General features: G+C 43.0%; 3 protein-coding genes across 10 annotated transcripts in view; 1 reads left to right on the top strand and 2 right to left on the bottom strand.

The window, feature by feature from the left end:
- Positions 1–1214, bottom strand: part of LOC146574019 (calmodulin-binding transcription activator 1-like) — a 55541-nt gene extending 54327 nt beyond the window's left edge. For all 8 annotated transcript variants that reach the window (XM_085273560.1, XM_085273561.1, XM_085273559.1 and 5 more), the window contains exon 1: positions 1070–1214. In XM_085273560.1, coding sequence (XP_085129686.1) covers positions 1070–1094 — 25 coding nt within the window. In that variant the 5' untranslated portion in view covers positions 1095–1214. The remainder of the gene's footprint in view (positions 1–1069) is intronic.
- Positions 1215–4993: 3779 nt separating this feature from the next.
- Positions 4994–13269, top strand: dnajc11b (DnaJ (Hsp40) homolog, subfamily C, member 11b). Its single transcript, XM_085273554.1, has 16 exons — positions 4994–5149; positions 5784–5913; positions 6008–6081; positions 6161–6262; positions 6386–6514; positions 6609–6731; positions 7199–7272; positions 7369–7558; positions 7695–7780; positions 8183–8299; positions 8397–8552; positions 8923–8992; positions 9201–9258; positions 9494–9636; positions 9720–9849; positions 9957–13269. The coding sequence occupies exons 1-16, from the start codon at positions 5075–5077 to the stop codon at positions 9980–9982; spliced, it is 1683 nt and encodes a 560-aa protein (XP_085129680.1). The 5' UTR covers positions 4994–5074; the 3' UTR covers positions 9983–13269.
- Positions 13270–13294: 25 nt separating this feature from the next.
- Positions 13295–21746, bottom strand: phf13 (PHD finger protein 13). Its single transcript, XM_085273555.1, has 5 exons — positions 21317–21746; positions 20377–20478; positions 18715–18894; positions 16055–16466; positions 13295–15957 (listed from the first exon to the last, which is right to left on the bottom strand). Exons 1-5 carry the CDS (start codon positions 21359–21361, stop codon positions 15725–15727), a joined length of 972 nt encoding a protein of 323 aa, XP_085129681.1. The 5' UTR covers positions 21362–21746; the 3' UTR covers positions 13295–15724.
- Between the last annotated feature and the right edge of the window lie 173 nt (positions 21747–21919).

Below are 21919 nucleotides of genomic sequence, written 5' to 3'. Positions count from 1 at the left end.
TAAATTAATTTGGGACACCTGAGGGGGACAGACCCCGTTTAGAGAGCCATTGATCATTTACAACACAGTCTGCTGCTAAGTTTGCTGCCCTCTTTTGTAAATTTAACCCTTCGTGGCATCAGCAGTGCTTTAAAGACACAAAACGAAAGAGGCGCTGTGAACAGAGTAACAACCAGGGGGTATTTATAAAGAAATGTCAAACACCACGAGTAAAGAACTCACAAGTTGACACAGAGATAACATTGCAACCCTTAAATAATTCATGAATGAATAAATAGTAGTCTCAATGAAATGGTGACTGTGTGTGAGAGATGATAACGACCTCAAGAGTTTACTTAAGGGAGTAAAAACACAAACAAACAACGACCACAAATGGGGGGGGGGGCTGGAATCATTATGACCTAAAACTGACACACATACACACCAACCCCTCCCAAACCTATATGCAGCCAAATTCTCACCTTCAGCGCCTTAGCAACCATAAGGACACATTAACACTGAAGGGACAAAACACACACACACACACCGAAACACACACCGATTGTGATTAAATAAATACACAGCTGGTCGAGGAGGTTGCGTGCCTGTCAGGAAAGAAATTAGCAATTCAGTGGTCTACTTTATGCTTAAAGAGAGACACGGACACACACACACGCACACACACACACACAGAGCAGCATCTGAATTCCTTCAGCGTGAACCACTCTTCTCTTTTCCTCTCATCCTCCATCCCCTTAATGCTAAATGCTTAAAAAGCATTCATAAGCCAGCTACTCGAGGGGGAAACGCTGGCAAGCATCGGACGGTGAAAAACTACCGTATCCCGAATCAGCCAGAGCCCACCGACAGGACAACTCTCCTCCTGTTATTTATTTGCTTTCGGTTAACCGTGCTCCACACAGTCGCTGGTTCAGCACCAGCCTCGGTGTTTTCGGGACGGGCTAAAGGAGAGGGAAAGCCCCGCCGCTATCTCTGCCCTCCTCTATCCCTCCGTCCCTTCCTAGCCTCGCATGAAACCCGAAGAGCGGGACTCCGGCACCTTAAATAAAAACCGTTATTTCTCTCTTACCTTCCGGCTTGTTTTCGGCAGCCATTTCCCCTCCGCCGCGCGCCTCATCCCTCCTCCTCCTCCTCTTCCTCCTCCTCCTCGACTCGACCTAGTGGTAGTGGGAGGGGGGGGTGGTGATGGTGGTGGTGCCGGTGAGGGAGGTGGGGGGGAGGACCACGCGCGTGCACAACGAGGACAGCTCAAGGAGGGGGGCGGGGCTGAGAAGAAGGGGTGGGGAGGGTGAGCCTGCCGCGTTCAGCGCGGCTATTGGTCCAAACAGAGAGGACTGACAGCGGGGATCCGTGATGGTGACTCGCGGAATTCACCATCCCTCCGCTTGTTCCCCTTGACCACGCCCCCTCCTCGCCGTTCACGCGCACTCTTTCTCTCTCTCTCTCTCCCTCTTACCCCTCTCACGTCACTGAACGACGTCTGTATTCGAGGACACCTTGACAGCCTCCCACAGCATCATCATCATGCTCATCATCATCTTCTCTCCCTCACACACACACGCGCACACACACACTCGCACGCGCACAACAGGCCTACACACATATACGTTACGCGCGCACAGAAACTCTCGCTAGCGAGCGCGCGCTCATTTCTTCACACGCAAACCCAGTGGACTGTTGAGAAAATGCGATGTAAGGTCGCGTCTCGCCATAAATTATGAACCCCTCTTGAATCTAAATGAAAAGAACTGCCTGAAAGAGAGTTTTTTGACGCGCGTGGGCTGCCGGGTGCTGTCATTCGCCGTGGTGCTGAAGCTCGCGGTGCTGAAAGGACAGCTCCACACGCGCCTACACAGAGCTGCGTGCACTCACTACCTGCTTTCTTTGAGCCATGTTATTAAATGGGAGCCATGGCAGGTCAGATGAAAACTTGTGGGGTGGAAGGGAAAAAAAACATGCCCTCCTCCATACTCGTCCTCCTGCTCAGCGTGCGGGATGAAATGTCGCTGCTGATATCTTTGCGTAAAGTTTAGTTTATAACGAGCCTATCACAATATCCTCACTGACAGGCTATTTATAATTCTGCCGTTTTATGCGATGCTATCCTTTTCTAAATAGTAGGGCTTAACTGGGATCATTATGTTCTCGTTTCCAGCCCACACTGTCACTCTGTGCCTCGGGGTAGAATATCGCCTTTGCACCAAAGCCTTGTGTTTGACAGAGACAATCCTCTCCACAGACACGCTTCACGGAAAACAGAGGTTTTGAATGGTTCGTCCTCGGCTACGTGTGCTTTGCGCAGCCTCGGGGTGCAGAGACACACTAGGTACTCGAGATCAGCGGAATTCAGAGATGGTGAACGACAACGACAAACGTGTAGCGGTGTAATAAGAAAGAAAGCAAATGTTTAATGTTGCATTTATGTTATTTATGTCAGGGTGGAGCTCACTGTTCATACCAACACAGTATGGCACTTTCTATTCAGCCAAAGATGATATTACTTTTTAACCAAAAATATATAGTACTTCAAGAGTACTGGATACATGAGTAATCACTGGCACTTGTCCAGTGTTATGGTGAAGAACAGGGGTGTCAAACATATGGCCTGGGGCCTGGAAGCGGCCCACTAGAGGGTCCAATTGGCCCACTGGATAACTTTGCAAAGTGTGATCAAGTCATTATTAACTCAATGTGTTTTTTTCTTTCATGAGAGATTTATATTGTTCCTGGTGTGATGCCAGCGTTATTATACAAGAGTGAAAATGTACAGAAAATAACAAATGTTAGATCCCGGTAGGTTGTTTGGATCATAAAGACATAAAACACTCACAAAAAACTTTTATTTCCCCACAAAAACTCCACATGTGGAGGTTTTGTGAGTTTATAGCCTCACTATGATCTTTAAATTGTAATGCACATGCAATGACGGTGTAATGACCATGTCAGACGTACTTTTCTTAAGAAATTTCAGACTTTTCACCTTTTTTGTAAAGCAATGGCTGGTTAAATGCGACTTTTAGAAAGAAATGTTTTCAAAGTGTTTTGTAGAGAAATTAACTGGGGTGTTTGTTTTTTCATATGTTATTATGCAAAGGTTTTGGTAGTCCCAGCCTACTTAAGATCAAACTGGGCTGACATGAAGTAAAATGAATTTGTCAGCCCTGGTTTAGAGAGTGAATCACATGATGGTCTTAGGTTTTTTTCATGTAATATCACCTGTTTCATGTTAATATATACTCACTTATTAACATGAGCTAATCCAGGGGGTAAATGTTTTATATATGTTTTAATTGGTGTGTGGAAGTGTATACGCACTTCTATAAATGAGATGAGAAATAGGTTATCCCATATTTGGGAAATTCTTTCATTGCAACAGTTGAAATTCACAGGGCAAGAGGCGGGGTACAGCCAGAACAGGTAGCCAGTCTGTTACATGGCCAGTTGATCAATAATAATAATAATAATAATGATGATGATAATAATAATAATAATAATAATAATAATAATAATAATAATAATAATAATAATAATAATAATAATAATAATAATAATAATGTGTGGTCTTTCTGGAAGCTGAATCATTCGGTTAAGGATGTTGCTCTGTTGCCTGTCTAGTGAGTGGTGCAGAGGGTGGTTAAGGTTTTTCTGTGATTTTAGCTTCAAAAATATTCCGGGTTGCAGACAATAACAGAGCCAGCTTTCCTAAACAATTATACAGTCTATCCGTGTCACCAGCTCTGATGCTTCTCATCCCGCAGCAGCACGCTGTGCTCACCACAACTGAGTGAGAAAAAACTCCAAGATTTTGCTGCACACATTGAAGGATCTCAGCTTCCTTAGCAAAACAGAGCCTGAACAGTCTGTGTTGACTTTCCATTTGAGCTTTTTGTCAATGCAGGTGCCCAGGTACTTGTACTCCTCCACATTAACATCCTGTCCCACACGGGTCGTGTAACTGTCTGTTTCCTTCTTAAATTGATCACCATCTCTCTTCTGAGCTATTAACATTCAGAAACAGAGGATTCCTGTTAGACCACTCTACAAAACCGTCCACTAGCGCTCTGCAAACCTCGTCCTGCCCATCACTAATACATCCAACCACTGCAGAACTGTCAGAGTATTTCTGTAGGTGGCATGACCTGGAGTTGTGCTGAGAGTCTGAGGTGTACAAGGTGAACAGGAATGAAGACAGCACTGTCCCCTGTGGAGCTCCTGTACCGCATATCACCTGATCTCAAAGAGCACTGCACATTTTCACATACTGCAGCTGGTCTTTTTGGTTGTCAGTAATTCATGAGTTGTTGAATGTGTGCATTTACTGACATTTCCTGTAGTTTCTTTCTCAGCAGCAGCGGCTGAATCATGTTATATGCACTATGGAAATCAAAGAGGGTGATCTTCACCATGTCGCTCTCTGTAGTATGTAGATGACTGCAGATTTAATCTGTATTCAAACTGCAGAGGGTCAAGAGATGTCTTCACCCATGTCTTAGTTGGCAACTAGCCTGTAGTCATTGAGCTCTGAGGGTATCAACAGTGATTTGGTTGTAAAATCTGATTCTGGTCTTTTATCTAAGGATAAATGTAGTGGAGTACATAGTACTCAGTTCTCCTTCTAAATATAGTGTAGAAATATAAGGCTGCAAAATGAAATGTCCAAGGAAAGGAAGTAGTAGACTCAAAGAGGCTATTATTAGCGATGCACAGATTGTGAAATGTTTAAATTACTAGAAGGCCAAGAACCAATGCCAGTAACAAGATTTTATTTACTTATTTGTTTATTTATTTATTATTTCTTCCACTGTACTTCTTTTTAGATAGTACATAATTTGTTAAACACCCCGAAATCTGTCATAGCCAATCACAGTTGAGTGTTTGGCGCACATTCAAATTGAAGGATGACAAAAAAAAAAGTCATAAACTGACAACATACATTTTATAAAAAGCCCTTTTCTCCTTGTATGTATACAGCCAGCAGAGGACGACAGAAAGACAGCGGCTCCTCCTGTGACTGACCAATGAGCTCCCAGAACACTGAACGAGTGGGCGGGACCGAACCGGACCAAACGCAAACATGGCGGCTCCCTTAGATGATGATATTGAGTCTAACAATCAGGACTTCTATTCACTGCTCAACGTTAGGAAAGAGGTAAGGTTAGCTTCGTGTTTATCAGTGATGTCCGACGTCAGCGGACTTTTTGCTGTGACCTCTGTGTTGGGTTTTAATGAGAAAGCCTTCTGCAGCCCGTGTGCTCTCATCCTCCAACCGAATAACGCTTCTCTCAGTCGGCACCATCGTCGTTAGAGGTTGAGACCGGTCGAACACCGGCAGGCTGTCTATCTACTTTACATGGAAGTAGGCGCTGGCAGAAATGCTACGATCGTCTTGAAGAACATCCTCTGAAATCTGAGTTTTCCTAAAAACTGGGGCGAATATGAGCTGTGTGGATTGTAGTTGCTCATCTAAGTAACATTAGATAGCATTAGGTACACAGGGGCAGACTCCTTAGCTTAACGCGTAGTGCATTATTACGCTTTTTGTTAATGGCTTTTTAATGTAAACGCCTGCTGACTGTTTTTCACTCTTGAATTTGGACGCACTAATGCAGCAGTGGTGTTTCAGCTCTCAATTAACTGATTAGTCAGTTAATTGATTGAACAGACATTAATTCAGGAGGCTGTGGCAATTATTTTCAGGCAAAAATACCCAACAGTTGCTGTTTTAATCAGTTTAATTAGTCAGCCATTCTCAGGGGTGACTCTTGTCCTGTCTCCTGCCACAGGCCACAGCTGAGGAGCTAAAGGCATCATATCGGAGGCTATGTATGCTCTACCATCCAGACAAACACAGAGACCCAGAGCTGAAAAGACAAGCTGAGCAACTTTTCAACCAGGTTCACCAAGCTTATGAAGGTGAGGAATCTCATAGTTGTAAGGCATTTAGTAGGTATAGTTGAACTTGTGAAATGAATTGTCTGTCTTCGGGATCTGCTTTCCCTCTGCTCAGTGCTGAGTGATGCTCATTCCAGAGCTATCTATGACATCTTTGGGAAGAAAGGGCTGGAGGTGGAAGGCTGGGAGGTATGTTTCCAAACATAATCTACTTTTCTTGCATTTGAGTGCTGTGTCTGCGTCACCTGCACTTTGTGATTCTGTGTAGGTGGTGGAGAGGAAGAGGACACCGGCAGAAATTCGAGAGGAATATGAAAGGCTACAGAGAGAGAGAGAGGAGAGGAGACTGCAGCAAAGAACAAACCCTAAGGTTTGCAGCATCATAACAGCACGAAACAGCCCTGTTTCCACGTTCATTGCATTATGTCTCCCACTCTTTTCCTTTTTTCTTAATTAATCCTGTCAATCTGTTTGTCACGGCATCATTATTCAGGGCACCATCAGCGTTGGTGTGGATGCAACGGACCTGTTTGACCGCTATGATGAAGACTTTGAAGAGATGCCAGGAGGAGGCTTTCCTCATATTGAAATCAACAAGATGCATATTTCTCAGTCTATAGAGGTACAACAAACATTCACTTAGCCATTACCGTCCACCCACGTGCTAGCCTGAGCCAAGATCACATCGGTATTCTGTGCTGTCTGTCTTTTTGCAGGCTCCTTTGACGAACTCTGACACAGCAGTGCTGTCTGGTTCGCTCTCCACGCATAATGGGAACGGAGGAGGAAACATTAACATGACCGTGCGCAGGGTTATGTCAGCCAAGGGCTGGGGGGAGGTACGCACAAGCAGACACATTTACAGAGAGAAGCACATTAACGTTTTGTTTTAATGAGTAGGAACTTGTCCATCCATCTCATTATACCTCTGAGGAAGTCTGTGTGTCTATCCAGGTGTTTGGGCACATTGTCTCAGGAATGCTTTAAAGGAATTTTTTAAAAATGTAGCACAGATGTCCACCTGGATTTGAGGAGAATCTGGGTAGAATGTGGTGGCCAATGATCAAGGTCATTGTGACCTTAAATACATGCACCTTTAAGCTGAAGTGATTGTACAGATCTTCCTTGGTTGAAGACCAAATGGAAACTTTGATGTAACTTGCACTTTAACTAGTTGGGAATCATACACCTGCAAGCTGGTAATTCTTGCAGACATGATGTATGTAATGCGTAAGGCGGTAGGTTCAGTTTTTGTAGCCTTCTACAATCTCTTCTTTCCGTGCACTTGCATCTGCATTTGTTGCAGGTGGAGTTTGGTGCGGGAGACATACTGGGACCTCTTATTGGGTTAAAGGTGTTTCGCAATGTCACACCACGGTGGTAAGACCCAACTTTTTGTCAATAATGCGTCAAACTGCAAAACTGCATTCTCCTTTCATATCTCCTTTCTGTATGATTTTTTTTTTTTCTGTTCAGTTTCATGACAGCCCAGTGCGGTTTACAGTTCTCACCTCGAGGTTTGCGACCGAGTTGTTCTCTGATGACAGCGCGGCACCTGGATCAGAACACCATGGGTTATCTTCAGTGGCGCTGGGGGCCCAACAGCGCCATGACTACCAGCCTTGTCCGAGACACCAAGAGCAGCCACTTTACTCTAGCTCTGCAGGTACATTCAAAGATAAGCATGCACACAAAGGCTGCAGCAGTACTACGTCATTACTTTTATTAATTTGATCATTTTTTTCCTTATTATTTCTATTCTTTATTGCTGTTCTCCTGGCTTTCCAACCTGCATTGTCCAGCTGGGCGTGCCACACTCCTACCTGATGATGAGCTACCAGTACAAGTTCCAGGATGAAGACCAGACCAAAGTTAAAGGATCTGTGAAGTATGTGTGTAAAAAGTGTCCTATACATGCAAAAAATAGTTTGCTGATATTGTGTTTGGGGTCATTGCCCAGTTGCATGTTTATGCTGTGTTTGGTTTTATTCAAACATACAATGAAAGTTATAGAAATATAATTTTACTTTTTCTTCTTGTTAGCATATTCAATATCATAACAATAGCTTATTCACAGAGCTAATACAGATTAAGACATGATCTGTAGTTGTTGCATTAATGGAGACATTATTTTAAAAGGTAATGTAACATTTAAAACATGCTGTTTTCTCACAACAGTGATCACCACTTATAGTAGCTCTAAAAGTCCAATTGTGGCCATGCTATTCTCTTTACTAGCTGCCTAGTTTCATTTATCTCCCTGTTCACTTTTGTATCCCTGTGTTTCTAGGACAGGCTGGTTTGGCACTGTGGTAGAATATGGAGCAGAGAGAAAGATCAGCCGACACAGTATACTGTCAGCCACTGTCAGCATTGGGGTCCCGCAGGGAGTTACACTCAAGATCAAGTACGGGCCATCTACAGTGTGGTCTCACTCTACTGTGTGTCTTTGCCTCACTGCATGATTATCTTATAAGAGTGTGCTTACATTTGGGCTTATGTAGGCTGGCACGTGCAAATCAAACATACCTGTTCCCAGTCCATCTGACTGATCAACTGCTGCCCAGCGCCGTCTTCTATGCCACTGTGGGACCTCTGCTGGTCTACATGGCCGTCCACAGGCTGATCGTTATCCCGTACACACAAGCACAGAAAGAACAGTGAGTAAATGTCCTCTGCCTCAAACAGCATCTCACATTGTCCCAGCAGAAGAAACTCTTGGTTCCAGGCTTGTTCTCAAAAACTCGTAAATAAGAAAAGATAATTTTCTATTAATCATCACCTGGTTCTCCTCTACTTTTCTGTATTTGATCTATGTTTTTTTTTTTTACACTTAATGAATAGCATGATGGCCAAACTTTACACGTCAGATAAAGGTGATCAACTCTGCTGTAGGGGGGAAAAAGAGCAGCATTTCTATTGCGGGCGTTGTTAATACTAGAGGGATTTCTTTCATGCTTACACTGTCATCACAGACGCCTCCAATGTGAATCCCAGCGGGTGATTGTTGTCTGTCTCTGTGCCTCTCAGAGAGCTGGAGCTGCAGAGGAAGAGCTCTGCCACAGACATCGCCAAGAAGAAGCAGGAGGCAGAGTCTGCTGTGAGTACTCGCATGCTGAAACACAGTTCTTTATTGTGTGTGGGGGATAATTGATCATTGTTTCTGAGTTCAGCTCTCCTCATTATGAACTCATGACTGAATCTCGCCAGAAAAGCTCGCTACAATCCTATCCTGATTTTGCTCTCTTTCTAACCCCCCTCTCCCCTCCTGCCTTCCCTATTTTTTTTCTCCCTCGGCTCCTCTGCAGGTTCTGCTGATGCAGGAGTCTGTGAGGAGAATCATAGAAGCAGAAGAATCCAAGATGGGTGAGAGTATATACACACACACGCACACACAATAAAATCATTGCACAGTGTGGAAAAACTGATATTTCTTTAAGTTTGTATCCACTCAAAACTTGGTAAGAATCCATATAATTGAAACACATGTCAAAGTAGCTGTCACACTACATAATGCACTGTAACTTTAGATCCTGTCTGTCTGACTCCCATAACGTCATTGCTGTGAAGCCAATCATGATGGACGTATATTACCTTTTAGGCTTGATCATCCTGAATGCTTGGTATGGGACGTTTGTGTCAGACACCAGCCAGAAGCAGGAGAAAGCCAAAGTCATCGATGTGACCGTGCCTCTACAGTGCCTCGTCAAAGACTCCAAACTCATCCTCACTGAGGCCTCTAAGGTGCGTCAAACCAAACGAAAGTTTCTTTCCGCATCTGATGTACATCTGCATGCATTTCTTTTAAACTGTTTCTCTGTGTGCAGTCAGGGTTGCCCGGTTTCTACGACCCTTGTGTAGGCGAAGAGAAGAGTCTAAAATTACTCTACCAGTTCAGGGGTGTCTTGCACCAAGTCATCTCTGCAGACACAGAGTCGCTACGGATACCCAAGCAATGTTAGTATGCGAGACTATTAAGAGTAACATTATTTACCATAGTATTCAACAGCACAGCATCTGCTTGCATCCGTGTTCAGATTACTAGTGTGTTTTTGTCTCATCAGCTCACAGAATTGAGTCCGAGTCCTAGAGGGCAGCGCTGTCGGAGTACGGCGAGGCAAACGGACTGTGTGAACAGAAGAACCCAAGAATGGAGGGGGTCACATCGAAAATAAGCTGGCCTCTCTCCTCTGGCCTTCTTCTGTTGTGACGTTAGCAAATCCGATAGTTCCTCCACTCATGTTTTCCTGTGGGCCAGCAGAATTCAGTCAGCACTGACAAGGTGTTGCCCTTTGTGTCCCCACACCTGAGAGAGCTGCTCAAATACCTGCCTTCTGCAGGGGAGAAGACCCTACAACCCTACAGACCTACAACATAGATTTATATATGCACTACACAAGAGGGCCTGACACTCCCTAAATGATGAGCTAAAAGTGGGGGCTCTACTTTACCCCATATCATTGTAGTCTTTGTCCTATATGTGTATCACATTGATAGTTTTGATCTAATATTGGTATGGCATAGTCATTGCAATAATTCATGTAAATGTTTCTGGTCGCAGATCACGTCTCACTAACCCCGAGGCTAGCCACGACTGAGGAATGACTAAACTCGAGGTTTTTTTTGTTTTTTTTTTTAAATTTCTCATCATCCGCTCAAAAAAAAATCATCCTAATTTATTTATGATTTTAGTGCCGCTATCTGCTGCTCACTGCGGTGCCGGTCGGCAGGTGTTAACTGGTGCTCTGAACTTGTATCTGTGAAGGCTGAGATGTAGAAGAAAGGGGAGGGCTTGCTCGGGGAGGGAACGCGGCAGTTGCCCTTTAATGGTAGAGTTCCAACTGAAGAGAGGGAGAGAAGCTCAAATTCCACATATTGATTTTTAATATCTATTCTAGACTGCAATTTAAAGGCAGAAATTCAGCTTGGATTTGATTTGCGTCAGTGTTTATTGATTGACTGTGTAGCTGCAGCCAAAACAGAATTTTCTATAAGGACTTTAAATACAGTGAAGGTTATAGTTTGTACTTCTCTGATGTATATCTGGAACAAATCCAGTGGTAGCAGTAAAATACTGGCATGGATTTGAAACATTTGGATTATTTTGTAATTGGTTGGATGCAAATTGGAGAAGATCAGCACTTTTGCCACATGTAGCTCATTTGCTGCTGATGTAATTTATTGAGCTTAACACGTTGGCTATGAAATCAAGCCCAGCTGCAGTCACAGATCACATGATTCCCCCTTTACACGCCACAATTGCCATATCTGTAATAGGGCTGTGCATATGCAAGCCACTTTACAATCCACCTCTACCTTTCATGGTTTGTATTGATCTGAATTGATCATTCTTATACACTATATTGCCAAAAGTATTTGCTTGTCTGGCTTCACACACTTTTGAACAACCCGTTTTTAATCCACAGAATTTAATATGATGTCGGTCCACCCTTTGCAGCTATAACCGCTTCAACTCTTCTGGGAAGGCTTTCCACAAGGTTTAAGAGTGTGTTTATGGGAATTTGTACATTTGTGAGGTCAGACATGATGTTGGATGAAAAGGCCTGGCTCACAGTCTCCGCTCGAATTCATCCCAAGTGTTCCGTCAGGTTGAGGTCAGGACTCTGTGCAGGCCAGTCAAGTTCTTCCACACCAAACTTGCTCAACCGTGTCTTTATGGACCTTGCCCTCCCCTCCCCACACTGTTCCCACAGAGCCCTCCACCAAACTTTACACTTGGCTTGATGCAGTCAGACAAGTACTGTTTTCCTGGCAACTGCCAAACTCAGACTCGTCCAGTGGATTGCCACATATAGAAGCCTGATTCATCATTCCAGAGAACACGCCTCCACTGCTTTAGAGTCCAGTGGCAACATACTATACACCACTGCATCTGAAGGTTTGTATTGTACTTGGTGATGTAAGGTTTGGATGCAGTTGCTCTACCATGGAAACGCAATCTGTAAAGCTCTCTACACACTATTCTCTAGCTAATCTGAAGGTCGTGAAATTTGCAGATCTGTAGCGATTAACTCTGCGGAAAGTTGGCCGTCTCTGTGCACTACACACCTCAGCATCTACTGACCCTGATCTGTGATTTTTATGTAGCCTACCACTTTCTGGCCGAGTTACTGTCATTGCCAAATGCTTCCACTTTATTATAATAACAACTATGACAGTACCACGCTTGAATTCACTGAGCTTCTGAGAGCGACCTGTACTTTCACAAATGTTTGTAGAAGTCTGTATGCCTAGGTGCTTGATTTTATACGCCTGTGGTCATGGAAGTGATTGGAACACCTAAATTCAATGATTTGAGTGGGTCAGTGAACACTTTTGGCAATATAGTTGTCAATAATATCTACTCTATTTTGTGTCGGGGTCCTTCTGCTGCTCTCTGAGGTGGAGAGACCGTAGAACAGAGGCACATGTTTCCATTGACTCTAGAGGTTTTGGGCAACTGAACCGTAGCCTCACCAAAACCACAAAGCTATATTGTCTAAATTAGGTGTTACAGTGTTTTAGTTTGTCATATTTTAATTTAATACTATTCTCCCTGATGCTTTCATTGAAAACAAATCAGACTCACACTCATTTTAAGCGACACGCCACTCTATAGTTGCAGAGGGCTTGTATTACTATCGTTTAGATGATAAAAATAATATTTTTCTCCCTTATTCACAAAGCGTCGCCACTGCAGGTAGCACCACAAAGTTAATTTGGCAGATTTTCACACCACCTCAATTCCTCGGGGAATTCCGACACATTCCCCAAGGGATTTGTCTTCTCTTAGGACTGAACCCGGGATCTTTTGCTTGCAAGGCGAATGTGTTCTGAAGCCACTTTATGTGGTCATACATGCACTAATTCTCCTTGGCTGTTATTTGCTCCTCTTAATGGTGAGGGAAAGGCAAAATATCCTATGATACACTTAACTGTTGAGAAATTGGTAGGTGATGTAGCACAAAAGTCCCAAAGATTTTAAGATTAGTTGCACCCTGCTCCTGTTTATTTTGGTGTATTGAAAGGGAGAGCTGTTATACTGCTCTTTGGTTGGGATTACTCTTTCAGCGTCCATTTTGCACTAATTGTTTGTAGTATTTGTCTTATGTTGTTTTAAGTGTGATGTAAAGGTTTCTTGGTCAAGTCATCTGTCACCTCTGCTCTGGTGCCACCCTGAGGCCTGCAGAAAGAGTGCTCCCTGCTGTTACATTCCAACCCATCATCCAAACTGACTGGCCGTAGTATTTAAATGTTATGAATGGTTTCAGGAGCCCGTTTGTGTGTCCTGTAAAGACAATAAACATGATTAAAAGATGTTTGGCATTTGATTACACCCTCCAGAGTCACAGAATACACTGAAGTTTTATACCTCACCCCGCTAAAAAGAAAAAAAATCAAGTTAAAATGGTAACTCTTTATTTACAGTAGTTTACAATAGTTTCACAGAAACAGTGTGCACCACAGAACAAACGCTTTCTCAGTAAGAGGATAGAACAACCCAGGTTCAGATTAAACAAGCTGTATCACAATGAGCTTCCCCCCCCCCCCAACATTAATTTACACTAATGTCTTTAAGACGCACACTCAAAATTATGAGCTTGTGTCTGAAGGAGTCTTCAGATTCTCTTCAAGACAAGCATGTCCTGAGAAACAGCAAAAGTGATTTTAGTTCTTCAAATGTCTTAAAAACATAACTTAGGCGACTGCTGGGTACAAACCAGTTAACCCACATTTGTAAATACCAGGAGAGTGCACAGATGAGTTTAATCGTTCAAACTCTTGGAAATTCTTGTTCTTTACACAAAAAAACCCCCAAACAAACATTCTTCGTCTGTTTTAGTCGTTCCCTGGTCAACTCTTTGATTCTGCATTATAAAACCCCATCACCGACAAGTATCCAAGAATCTGAGTCTAAAATCTGTCACTCTACAGTATGGCTTTTATGCATTTATTTATATATTTATATTTATGTATATATATATATATATATATATATATATGTTCAGAAACACACAAGTCCCAACAGCAGATGGCACATGAATAACAAAGCTTAAAGTTCTTTTAATCCAAATGGGAGCAAGTTTTCCATCAATGGTACTCCACATAGAACCGAATACTGCAATGCAAAAGTTAACGGGAGGCGATTACTCACTGAGATCTGACCTTCTGCTCTGACCTTCCAGAGACAAACCACCACTACCATGGTACTAGGGGTGCACTGATTTGAAAATTCAGAATCAATACAGAATAAAAATCTGACTTCCATTTTTTTTATGTTTATTATTATTATTATTATTATTATTATTATTATTATTATTATTATTATTATTATTATTATTATTAAGCATTACTCACTTTGGGCCAGGATGACAAATGAATCGTTATAACAGGGGAAGAAGAAAAAAAAAATCTGTATGCTACATGTCAGATGGCAAGTGTAGACAACAGCCCCGATTCTCACAACGTTGTGCAGAGTTAAAAGTGTAAAAACAACTCAACAGGGCCAACATGGGCCAGTACCGGTGTGTTGCTGACACATCAGTGCATCCCTACTTGATGCTTTGCAAAAGACTTGAAACCCCCTCCCCCCCCAAAAAAACAAAAAAAACATGGAGATTGGTTCAGACAACTCATAGCAGCAGATGCATCGCCAACACCCTTATTTAAACGCTTGCGTGCATAATTTCAACCGGAAATCTTCATTGAAAACTGAAGATTTCTGGTCTGACACCATTCCAGTTACAGATACCTTTTTTTCACCTGTCAGTACTGCAAACAGGACTGTGGTTCCCTTCTATAAATATATTTGTCTCTGAAAACTTAGTCAAGCGCATCAAGTGGTTAACTAAAATCATACTGACCAGATATAACAGGATATACTGAAAACCTGACTTTTGTCATTTGCCCAATTTTTCTTTTTTTCTAAACTGTTATATAACAATTTCTTTATTAGGAACAAATGTGGTCAGCGAAGAACACTGTTTAAACACGTTGAGAAACAAAGTGTGAAAGCTTCTGTGTATGGCTGAGTAACGTGTTGATTCAGAGGAATACCAGTGTCTGGAAGACAAGATCTTGGTTCAGCTGTATGAGCTAATGGCCTCAATGATATTCTTGAAAATGTCTTAAACAAGAAAAGCAGAACAACAAACTGATGATGCAGATGCAGACTCTAGCCTCTTATCCTACATCTTTGTTCTATTCGATTATACCTCAGCTTAATACTATAGCACCATCTGAAGCAATTGACACCAGCCTCAACTTGTTTTCCTGTTTTAAATGGTTAATTATGTAACATCAATAGAGGCATCATAGAGAAATTAAATCCAGTTTAACCAGATCAGAAAGACACACCCGTCTCTGAAAGAAAGGTTAGGTGGATTTTTTTTTTTTTTTTTTAAAGTGCAAACCATTTTTCCCACAAATCCCAGCATGCACCATAGTGGGTGGCAGTTGTGAGAATTCTCTCAATATGGCAGTTCAAAATGCTTCCAGTGTTCACGAGACACCAAGCCCCAAAAGTAGCGGTTTGTTGCTATGCTAATGTCATCTACAGACAGACATCCATTCAGTGATTGCCTTACGCGCAGAGTCTGTAGGAAGCAGAAACAAACCTTAGTAAATCTAAAATAGCACTCAAATTGTTCTCAAATGGGATAAGGGCTCGGGATAGGTCCACTAAAATGTTTGTAGAAAATATGGGTTCATGGTTGAACCTTGAAGGAGAGAGACTGAAGGGTGCAAGACCTGAATCTGAGGAGGAGGGGCCAGTCCAGTAGAGGGTTAAAGTAGGAGCGGTACGGGTCAGAGTTCAGGATGTGGCCTGGGGTCAGTCCAGCATGTGTTTGCGTGGGCCTACACGCGAGCGGTGGGAACGTCGAGTGTCTGGAGGTCCGTGTGTCTCTCGGCAGCTTTGGCACACGTATGTCTCTGGCACGTGACTCTTGCGGATCTTAGCGCATGACAGGTGGATCCAGGTGTTGCACTTGTTACATTCGATCATGGCGCGTCCCGCGAAAGGCTTCATGCAGAAACATGTCACCAGGTCCCACGAGTCATCATCTGAAAAGAAAGGAGACAGAATACACTGAGCTTCCACTTTATTCATTCATCAGTTTTTTAAAAACATTTAAGCATTTCTGACCCCAAAATCTCTTACCAGAGTCTACCATTATATCCTCATCCTCCCCTGAGCCATCTTCGTCTCGGAACACCACCTGCTTTCCCTGGCGGAACACCGTTCTGTTTCCTGAAAAGCCCTCCACCTTCTGTATCTTTACCACCCCTTCCTCAAGGTCTCGTCCGTCCCAGTATCGACGCTCTTCCTTGGGTTCCTCTTTGCAAGGGGACGGGCTAGGCACGCACTGGGGGTGGAGGGGAATGCTGATGTCATCTTCTGGCTCTTCTTTGATTGTTCGGCCGCCAAAGGAAAGCGGGCACTGCAGCTCTGGGACTGCTAAGTGAGCCCCACGTTCTTCAACAGACTGATGCTCCCTCTCCTTCCTCCTCTTCTTCTTCTTCAGCTTGTCAGCTTTCCTGCGATCATCTGGATGCAGGGTAGTGATTGTGTGCTGCAGAGGAGAAAATTTAATATCCATTTGAAAATTATAACAAAACTTTTACCTGGTCAGATTATATAAGGTTGATGATGTGACATACAGTGGGGCAAAAAAAGTATTTAGTCAGCCACCGATTGTGCAAGTTCCCCCACCTAAAATGATGACAGAGGTCAGTAATTTGCACCAGAGGTACGCTTCAACTGTGAGAGACAGAATGTGGAAAAAAAAAATCCATGAATCCACATGGTAGGATTTGTAAAGAATTTATTCGTAAATCAGGGTGGAAAATAAGTATTTGGTCAATAACAAAAATACAACTCAATACTTTGTAACATAACTGTTAGGGAAAATGTTCTAAAACACTTCTTCAGTAAAGACTCAGAGAAGAGAAACACACAGAACTTCTTGCTAGCAAGGGCAGCCTCCACTCTAAGAGACTCCAGTGAGAGAACTGCCCCGGTCTTTATTTATACTCCATTGAGCGTGTGTGTGTGTGTGTGTGTGTGTGTGTGTGTGTGTGTGTGTGTGTGTGTGTGTGTGTGTGTGTGTGTGTGTGTGTGTGTGTGTGTTGATCAAAGGGTCATATAACATGAAAGCACAAAAGGTACATCCTTGATCATAAAGAGGGTAGTCTCCCCCACCCTAGATGGCACAGTGAGGAAGTCCAGCAGTTAAAGCACTTAGACTAAAACAGACATAGCTACGTTAAAACAAGGTACGACCTCTCCCACGCTCCCAGGATGTGGGGGTGAACCAAGCCTGCTAAAAATCACACATCCTGTCACTACCAAATAACTACAAACAGCATCCTACCATAAGCAAACTTATATCACTAAAAGATTATACTGACTACTAAATACAATTTTCCATTGACAATAACCTTTGTTGGCAATAACAGAGGTCAAACGTTTACTATAGGTCTTTACCAGGTTTGCACACACAGTAGCTGGTATTTTGGCCCATTCCTCCATGCAGATCTCGAGAGCAGGGATGTTTTGGGGCTGTCGCCGAGCAACACGGACTTTCAACTCCCGCCACAGATTTTCTATGGGGTTGAGGTCTGGAGACTGGCTAGGCCACTCCAGGACTTTCAAATGCTTCTTACGGAGCCACTCCTTTGTTGCCCGGGCGGTGTGTTTTGGATCATTGTCATGTTGGAAGACCCAGCCTCGTTTCATCTTCAAAGTTCTCACTGATGGAAGGAGGTTTTGGCTCAAAATCTCACGATACATGGCCCCATTCATTCTGTCCTTAACACGGATCAGTCGTCCTGTCCCCTTGGCAGGAAAACAGCCTCATAGCATGATGTTTCCACCCCCATGCTTCACAGTAGGTATGGTGTTCTTGGGATGCAACTCAGTATTCTTCTTCCTCCAAACACGACGAGTTGAGTTTATACCAAAAAGTTCTACTTTGGTTTCATCTGACCACATGACATTCTCCCAATCCTCTGCTGTATCATCCATGTGCTCTCTGGCAAACTTCAGACGGGCCTGGACATGCACTGGCTTCAGCAGCGGAACACGTCTGGCACTGCGGGATTTGATTCCCTGCCGTTGTAGTGTGTTACTGATGGTGACCTTTGTTACTTTGGTCCCAGCTCTCTGCAGGTCATTCACCAGGTCCCCCCGTGTGGTTCTGGGATCTTTTCTCACCGTTCTCATGATCATTTTGACCCCACGGGATGAGATCTTGCGTGGAGCCCCAGATCGAGGGAGATTATCAGTGGTCTTGTATGTCTTCCATTTTCTGATGATTGCTCCCACAGTTGATTTTTTCACACCAAGCTGCTTGCCTATTGTAGATTCACTCTTCCCAGTCTGGTGCAGGTCTACAATACTTTTCCTGGTGTCCTTCGAAAGCTCTTTGGTCTTGGCCATGGCGGAGTTTGGAGTCTGACCGTTTGAGGCTGTGGACAGGTGTCTTTTATACAGATGATGAGTTCAAACAGGTGCCATTCATACAGGTAACGAGTGGGGGACAGAAAAGCTTCTTACAGAAGACGTTACAGGTCTGTGAGAGCCAGAGATTTTCCTTGTTTGAGGTGACCAAATACTTATTTTCCACCCTAATTTACGAATAAATTCTTTACAAATCCTACCATGTGGATTCATGGATTTTTTTTTTCACATTCTGTCTCTCACAGTTGAAGTGTACCTCTGGTGCAAATTACTGACCTCTGTCATCATTTTAAGTGGGGGAACTTGCACAATCGGTGGCTGACTAAATACTTTTTTGCCCCACTGTAAATCCGTCTTACATCTTTCTTGGCGTGGCTGGACAGAATGGATCCTGGCTGTGGACGCTTCCTGCTCCTATCCTGGGGGCCCTTCAGGGGGCGTTGGGGGCAGGAAGATGCTGGTCCTGGGGTCCAGCCATCACTGTCGGCTGTGCTGCCTGTACTGTTCGGGGGGCTTGAGCTACTGCGCAGTGGAGAGTCCTAAAATAATAAATGGAAGTGCAGGGGTTAATTCACTAACATAAGGAGATGAAGTAGGCTACTAACAGGTAAAAAATTAATACATTTGCAATCACATGACCATAAAAATAAATCCCTGAAAGGAAAGCGAACAAGTCATCTGTTGATGGTGAAGAAAAGGAAACTAAGTCATCCAACGTTAGTTATGATAAAAGAAACTTCACATAAACCAGAGAGAGGGATGTCACATTTTATTTTGGTTTTACAGAAAATAGCACTAAAAACAATGCTCTACTTTAGTTGCAGCAGTGGAGAATAACAGAACATTTGATGCTATCAAGGGTGTGTGTCACTTTACAGGAACATCTCTACCACCTGGTGCTTCTTATCTAGTCTGAATAAAAAAACCAAACAACAACAACAACAACAAACCCCCCCCCCCATTGCGTAACAAAAGATACACTGTTATCAAAGGATGCAGCTCTACATCCTTTGATAACAGGACATGGCTTCCATGTTCTAGACAGTGGAGGAGCATGTGTTAAAAAACAAAAAACAAACAAACTGTAATTAGACTAAAATGAATGTTTTCAACAAGTTAAATGCATATAAATGTGAATGAATGACCAGCATGAACAAGGCTACTTTCCATACAACCGATTCAGTTAACCTAGTACATAGTAACATCACAGATGGCTGTATGTGTGAGAGAATAAAAAAAAAAAAAAAAAAAAGATATATATAAAAAAAAAACCCGACAAGGGCAAAAGAGACCCATGTATTAAGCCAAGAGTCCATGTAAGTGCAAAAAGAAAAAAAGAAGATAAGGTTCTTAGTTGAGTATGTGTAAAACTAAAATAAACACAGGCAGAGAAACTATAAAGCCAAAATAATCTGTTAAAGTAATCTCCCTGTCTGGCCATCTCCTTTTTGGTCCCCAAGATTAGCAGAAGACAATAAAGTCTCATGTCCGATTTAGCGAGTGAATAAAATTCAAGAAGATAATAATAATAAAAAAACAATAATGAGTGGCAGCAGTTGCATTAAGTCATATTATAACTGACAAATAGACCACAGGTTTAGATTACTTGAAGTTAATCCACAGTGGATATGCAAGATCATCTGTAACTGATCCAAATAATTTTGTCAAAGAGTAGCTCCGGTTTTAGAATAAAGCTCATGATTAAAACAGTCCCCCCCCCCACCACACACACACACACACACACACACACACTCAGATAACCTCAGTGACAGGCTTTGGGTCTTGATTATTTATCATTTTTACAAACATTTTGATTCTGTGTAGATTTCACTTCTGCTGGTCAAGACTAAATATTTTCCTACTTTGTATGGTTGTTTGTTTACATGCGGAAATATAATGCAACTATGTATAACACAGGCGATGCTCCTGATTAAAACATTTAAGAGACACCGTTATAGCCCAACTAGACAGATGCTGATGTGAAGAAGAGTGCACAGCCACCGACCGCCTGGTTTTCTTACCTCTTGAGGGTATGGGATGTAACCGGCATATGCCAGAACAAAAGTGCAAAACTTGTTAAAATCCTCCACTGTCCTCCTCCTCCTGTACGGCGGACTGAAACCCTGAAACACAATCATGTTACTGAAGCATTAGCTGCAATAAACCTGCACTGCCAGATATGGCGTTGATATGAACGACGAGTGATCGCGCCACACATCCTCTATTGTACACGGTGGGAGAAACGGCGACTAACACAGGCAAAAGTTTGATTCACTACGCCCACGCACACACATATTTATCTATAGACATGAAAGTGAACCTTCCTGCCAACCCCCACCGACAAACCCAACTAAAAACGACAGCTAATGTTAGCTTGGTCGGCTAGCGGTAGACCGCAAATAACTCACTAGCTACTGCTAACCAGCTAGTGTCACTATAGTTCAATTAACGGACAAAACAACGAAGCCGCGCGGTAATACATATTACAGACTATCAAGGAATAACAAAGTGCAACAAAAGCATCATTGTCCGCCAGCTGTTACACTGCGAAAAATCCAGATGGCGTGAATATGATGGTTAGTCAGCTAGCTTTAATGTTAGCATGCTCCGTAATGATGATGGAATGTTTTATTCTCCATGAAGCATACAGTAAGGCTAACTCGCAGGTTTCGTGAAGTACCGTTTAAAGTGGCATTAATGACTCATTTTCATGCGACATGTAAAGTTTTATTTATAGAAAGCTGACAGCTTGTTCTAATACCGCGGGAATGTTTGGTGTGTATAACTTGTCAAATTTTTCCACTGGCTAATATTATATGTCAACATTAGCAGCAGCAAGCTAACGCTAACTAATCAGCAGCTGCTAGTCACAGTGACAACCTCAAATAAGTTGACATTTGCTAACGTCGCTAGCCGTGACTGCAAACTACTCACTGTCAAACAATTATATAAAACACTCACCTCCGACTGAAATGCATGGGATGTCGATGGGTTTATGTCACCCATCTTTACCGAGTAGCCGACAACCTGACGGCTTTGGCGATAACCTGGCAGACTGTCGAAGCTGGCAATCCGATGGGACCGTAAACACTGAAGTTATTTAGCTTTTGCTTGCTAGACAGCTAACGGTAACGTTACCTATGCTAAAAGCTCGAAGCAACAGTGTTAACTCAGTTTGCCACAAGCAGCAACGATAACACTACTTGGACTCGCCTACAAACGCTAGTCCTATCCGCTCAAAGTTATAAAATGTAATCGCCGACTATCAGCAAACGTTACTATTGTATTTCCATCGAGCTGTCCGGCAATTTCTCCGTTTGATCCAGTTAACAGAGTGCTGAGGAGGGTGGGGGAACGGTACACTTCGGCTGTCACCAGCTGCCTGCCCCTTGCTGCTTCTTTTTCTTCTTCTACTCATTCAAAGTTATTTATTTAAGGGAACGACGTTGTGGATTGGCGCCATCTTTGGTCAGTAGTGTGAAGGGATAAAAGCAGGCCTGCTTTAAAGGTCTCCTACATTTTAACAAATTCTCTGCTTTGGAAAATATGCATGGAAACTCGAAG

The sequence above is a fragment of the Mchenga conophoros genome, linkage group LG5, assembly GCF_057382185.1.
Source record: "Mchenga conophoros isolate Kocher_MC1m ecotype Shallow Benthic linkage group LG5, M_conophoros_male_GT1.1, whole genome shotgun sequence".
NCBI lineage: Eukaryota > Metazoa > Chordata > Actinopteri > Cichliformes > Cichlidae > Mchenga > Mchenga conophoros.
Note: the sequence above shows the minus strand (reverse complement) of the source record. Positions and strands in the feature narration are given on the sequence as shown.

Coding starts and splice junctions, on each gene's coding strand:
- dnajc11b (XM_085273554.1), top strand. CDS start 5,075: ATGGCGGCTCCCTTAGATGATGATATTGAGTCTAACAATCAGGACTTC. Junction 5,150..5,783: donor TGCTCAACGTTAGGAAAGAG/GTAAGGTTAGCT, acceptor CTCCTGCCACAG/GCCACAGCTGAGGAGCTAAA. Junction 8,553..8,922: donor ACACAAGCACAGAAAGAACA/GTGAGTAAATGT, acceptor TGTGCCTCTCAG/AGAGCTGGAGCTGCAGAGGA.
- phf13 (XM_085273555.1), bottom strand. CDS start 21,361: ATGGGTGACATAAACCCATCGACATCCCATGCATTTCAGTCGGAG. Junction 18,895..20,376: donor ACATCCCATACCCTCAAGAG/GTAAGAAAACCA, acceptor TTATTATTTTAG/GACTCTCCACTGCGCAGTAG. Junction 15,958..16,054: donor GGATATAATGGTAGACTCTG/GTAAGAGATTTT, acceptor CTTTCTTTTCAG/ATGATGACTCGTGGGACCTG.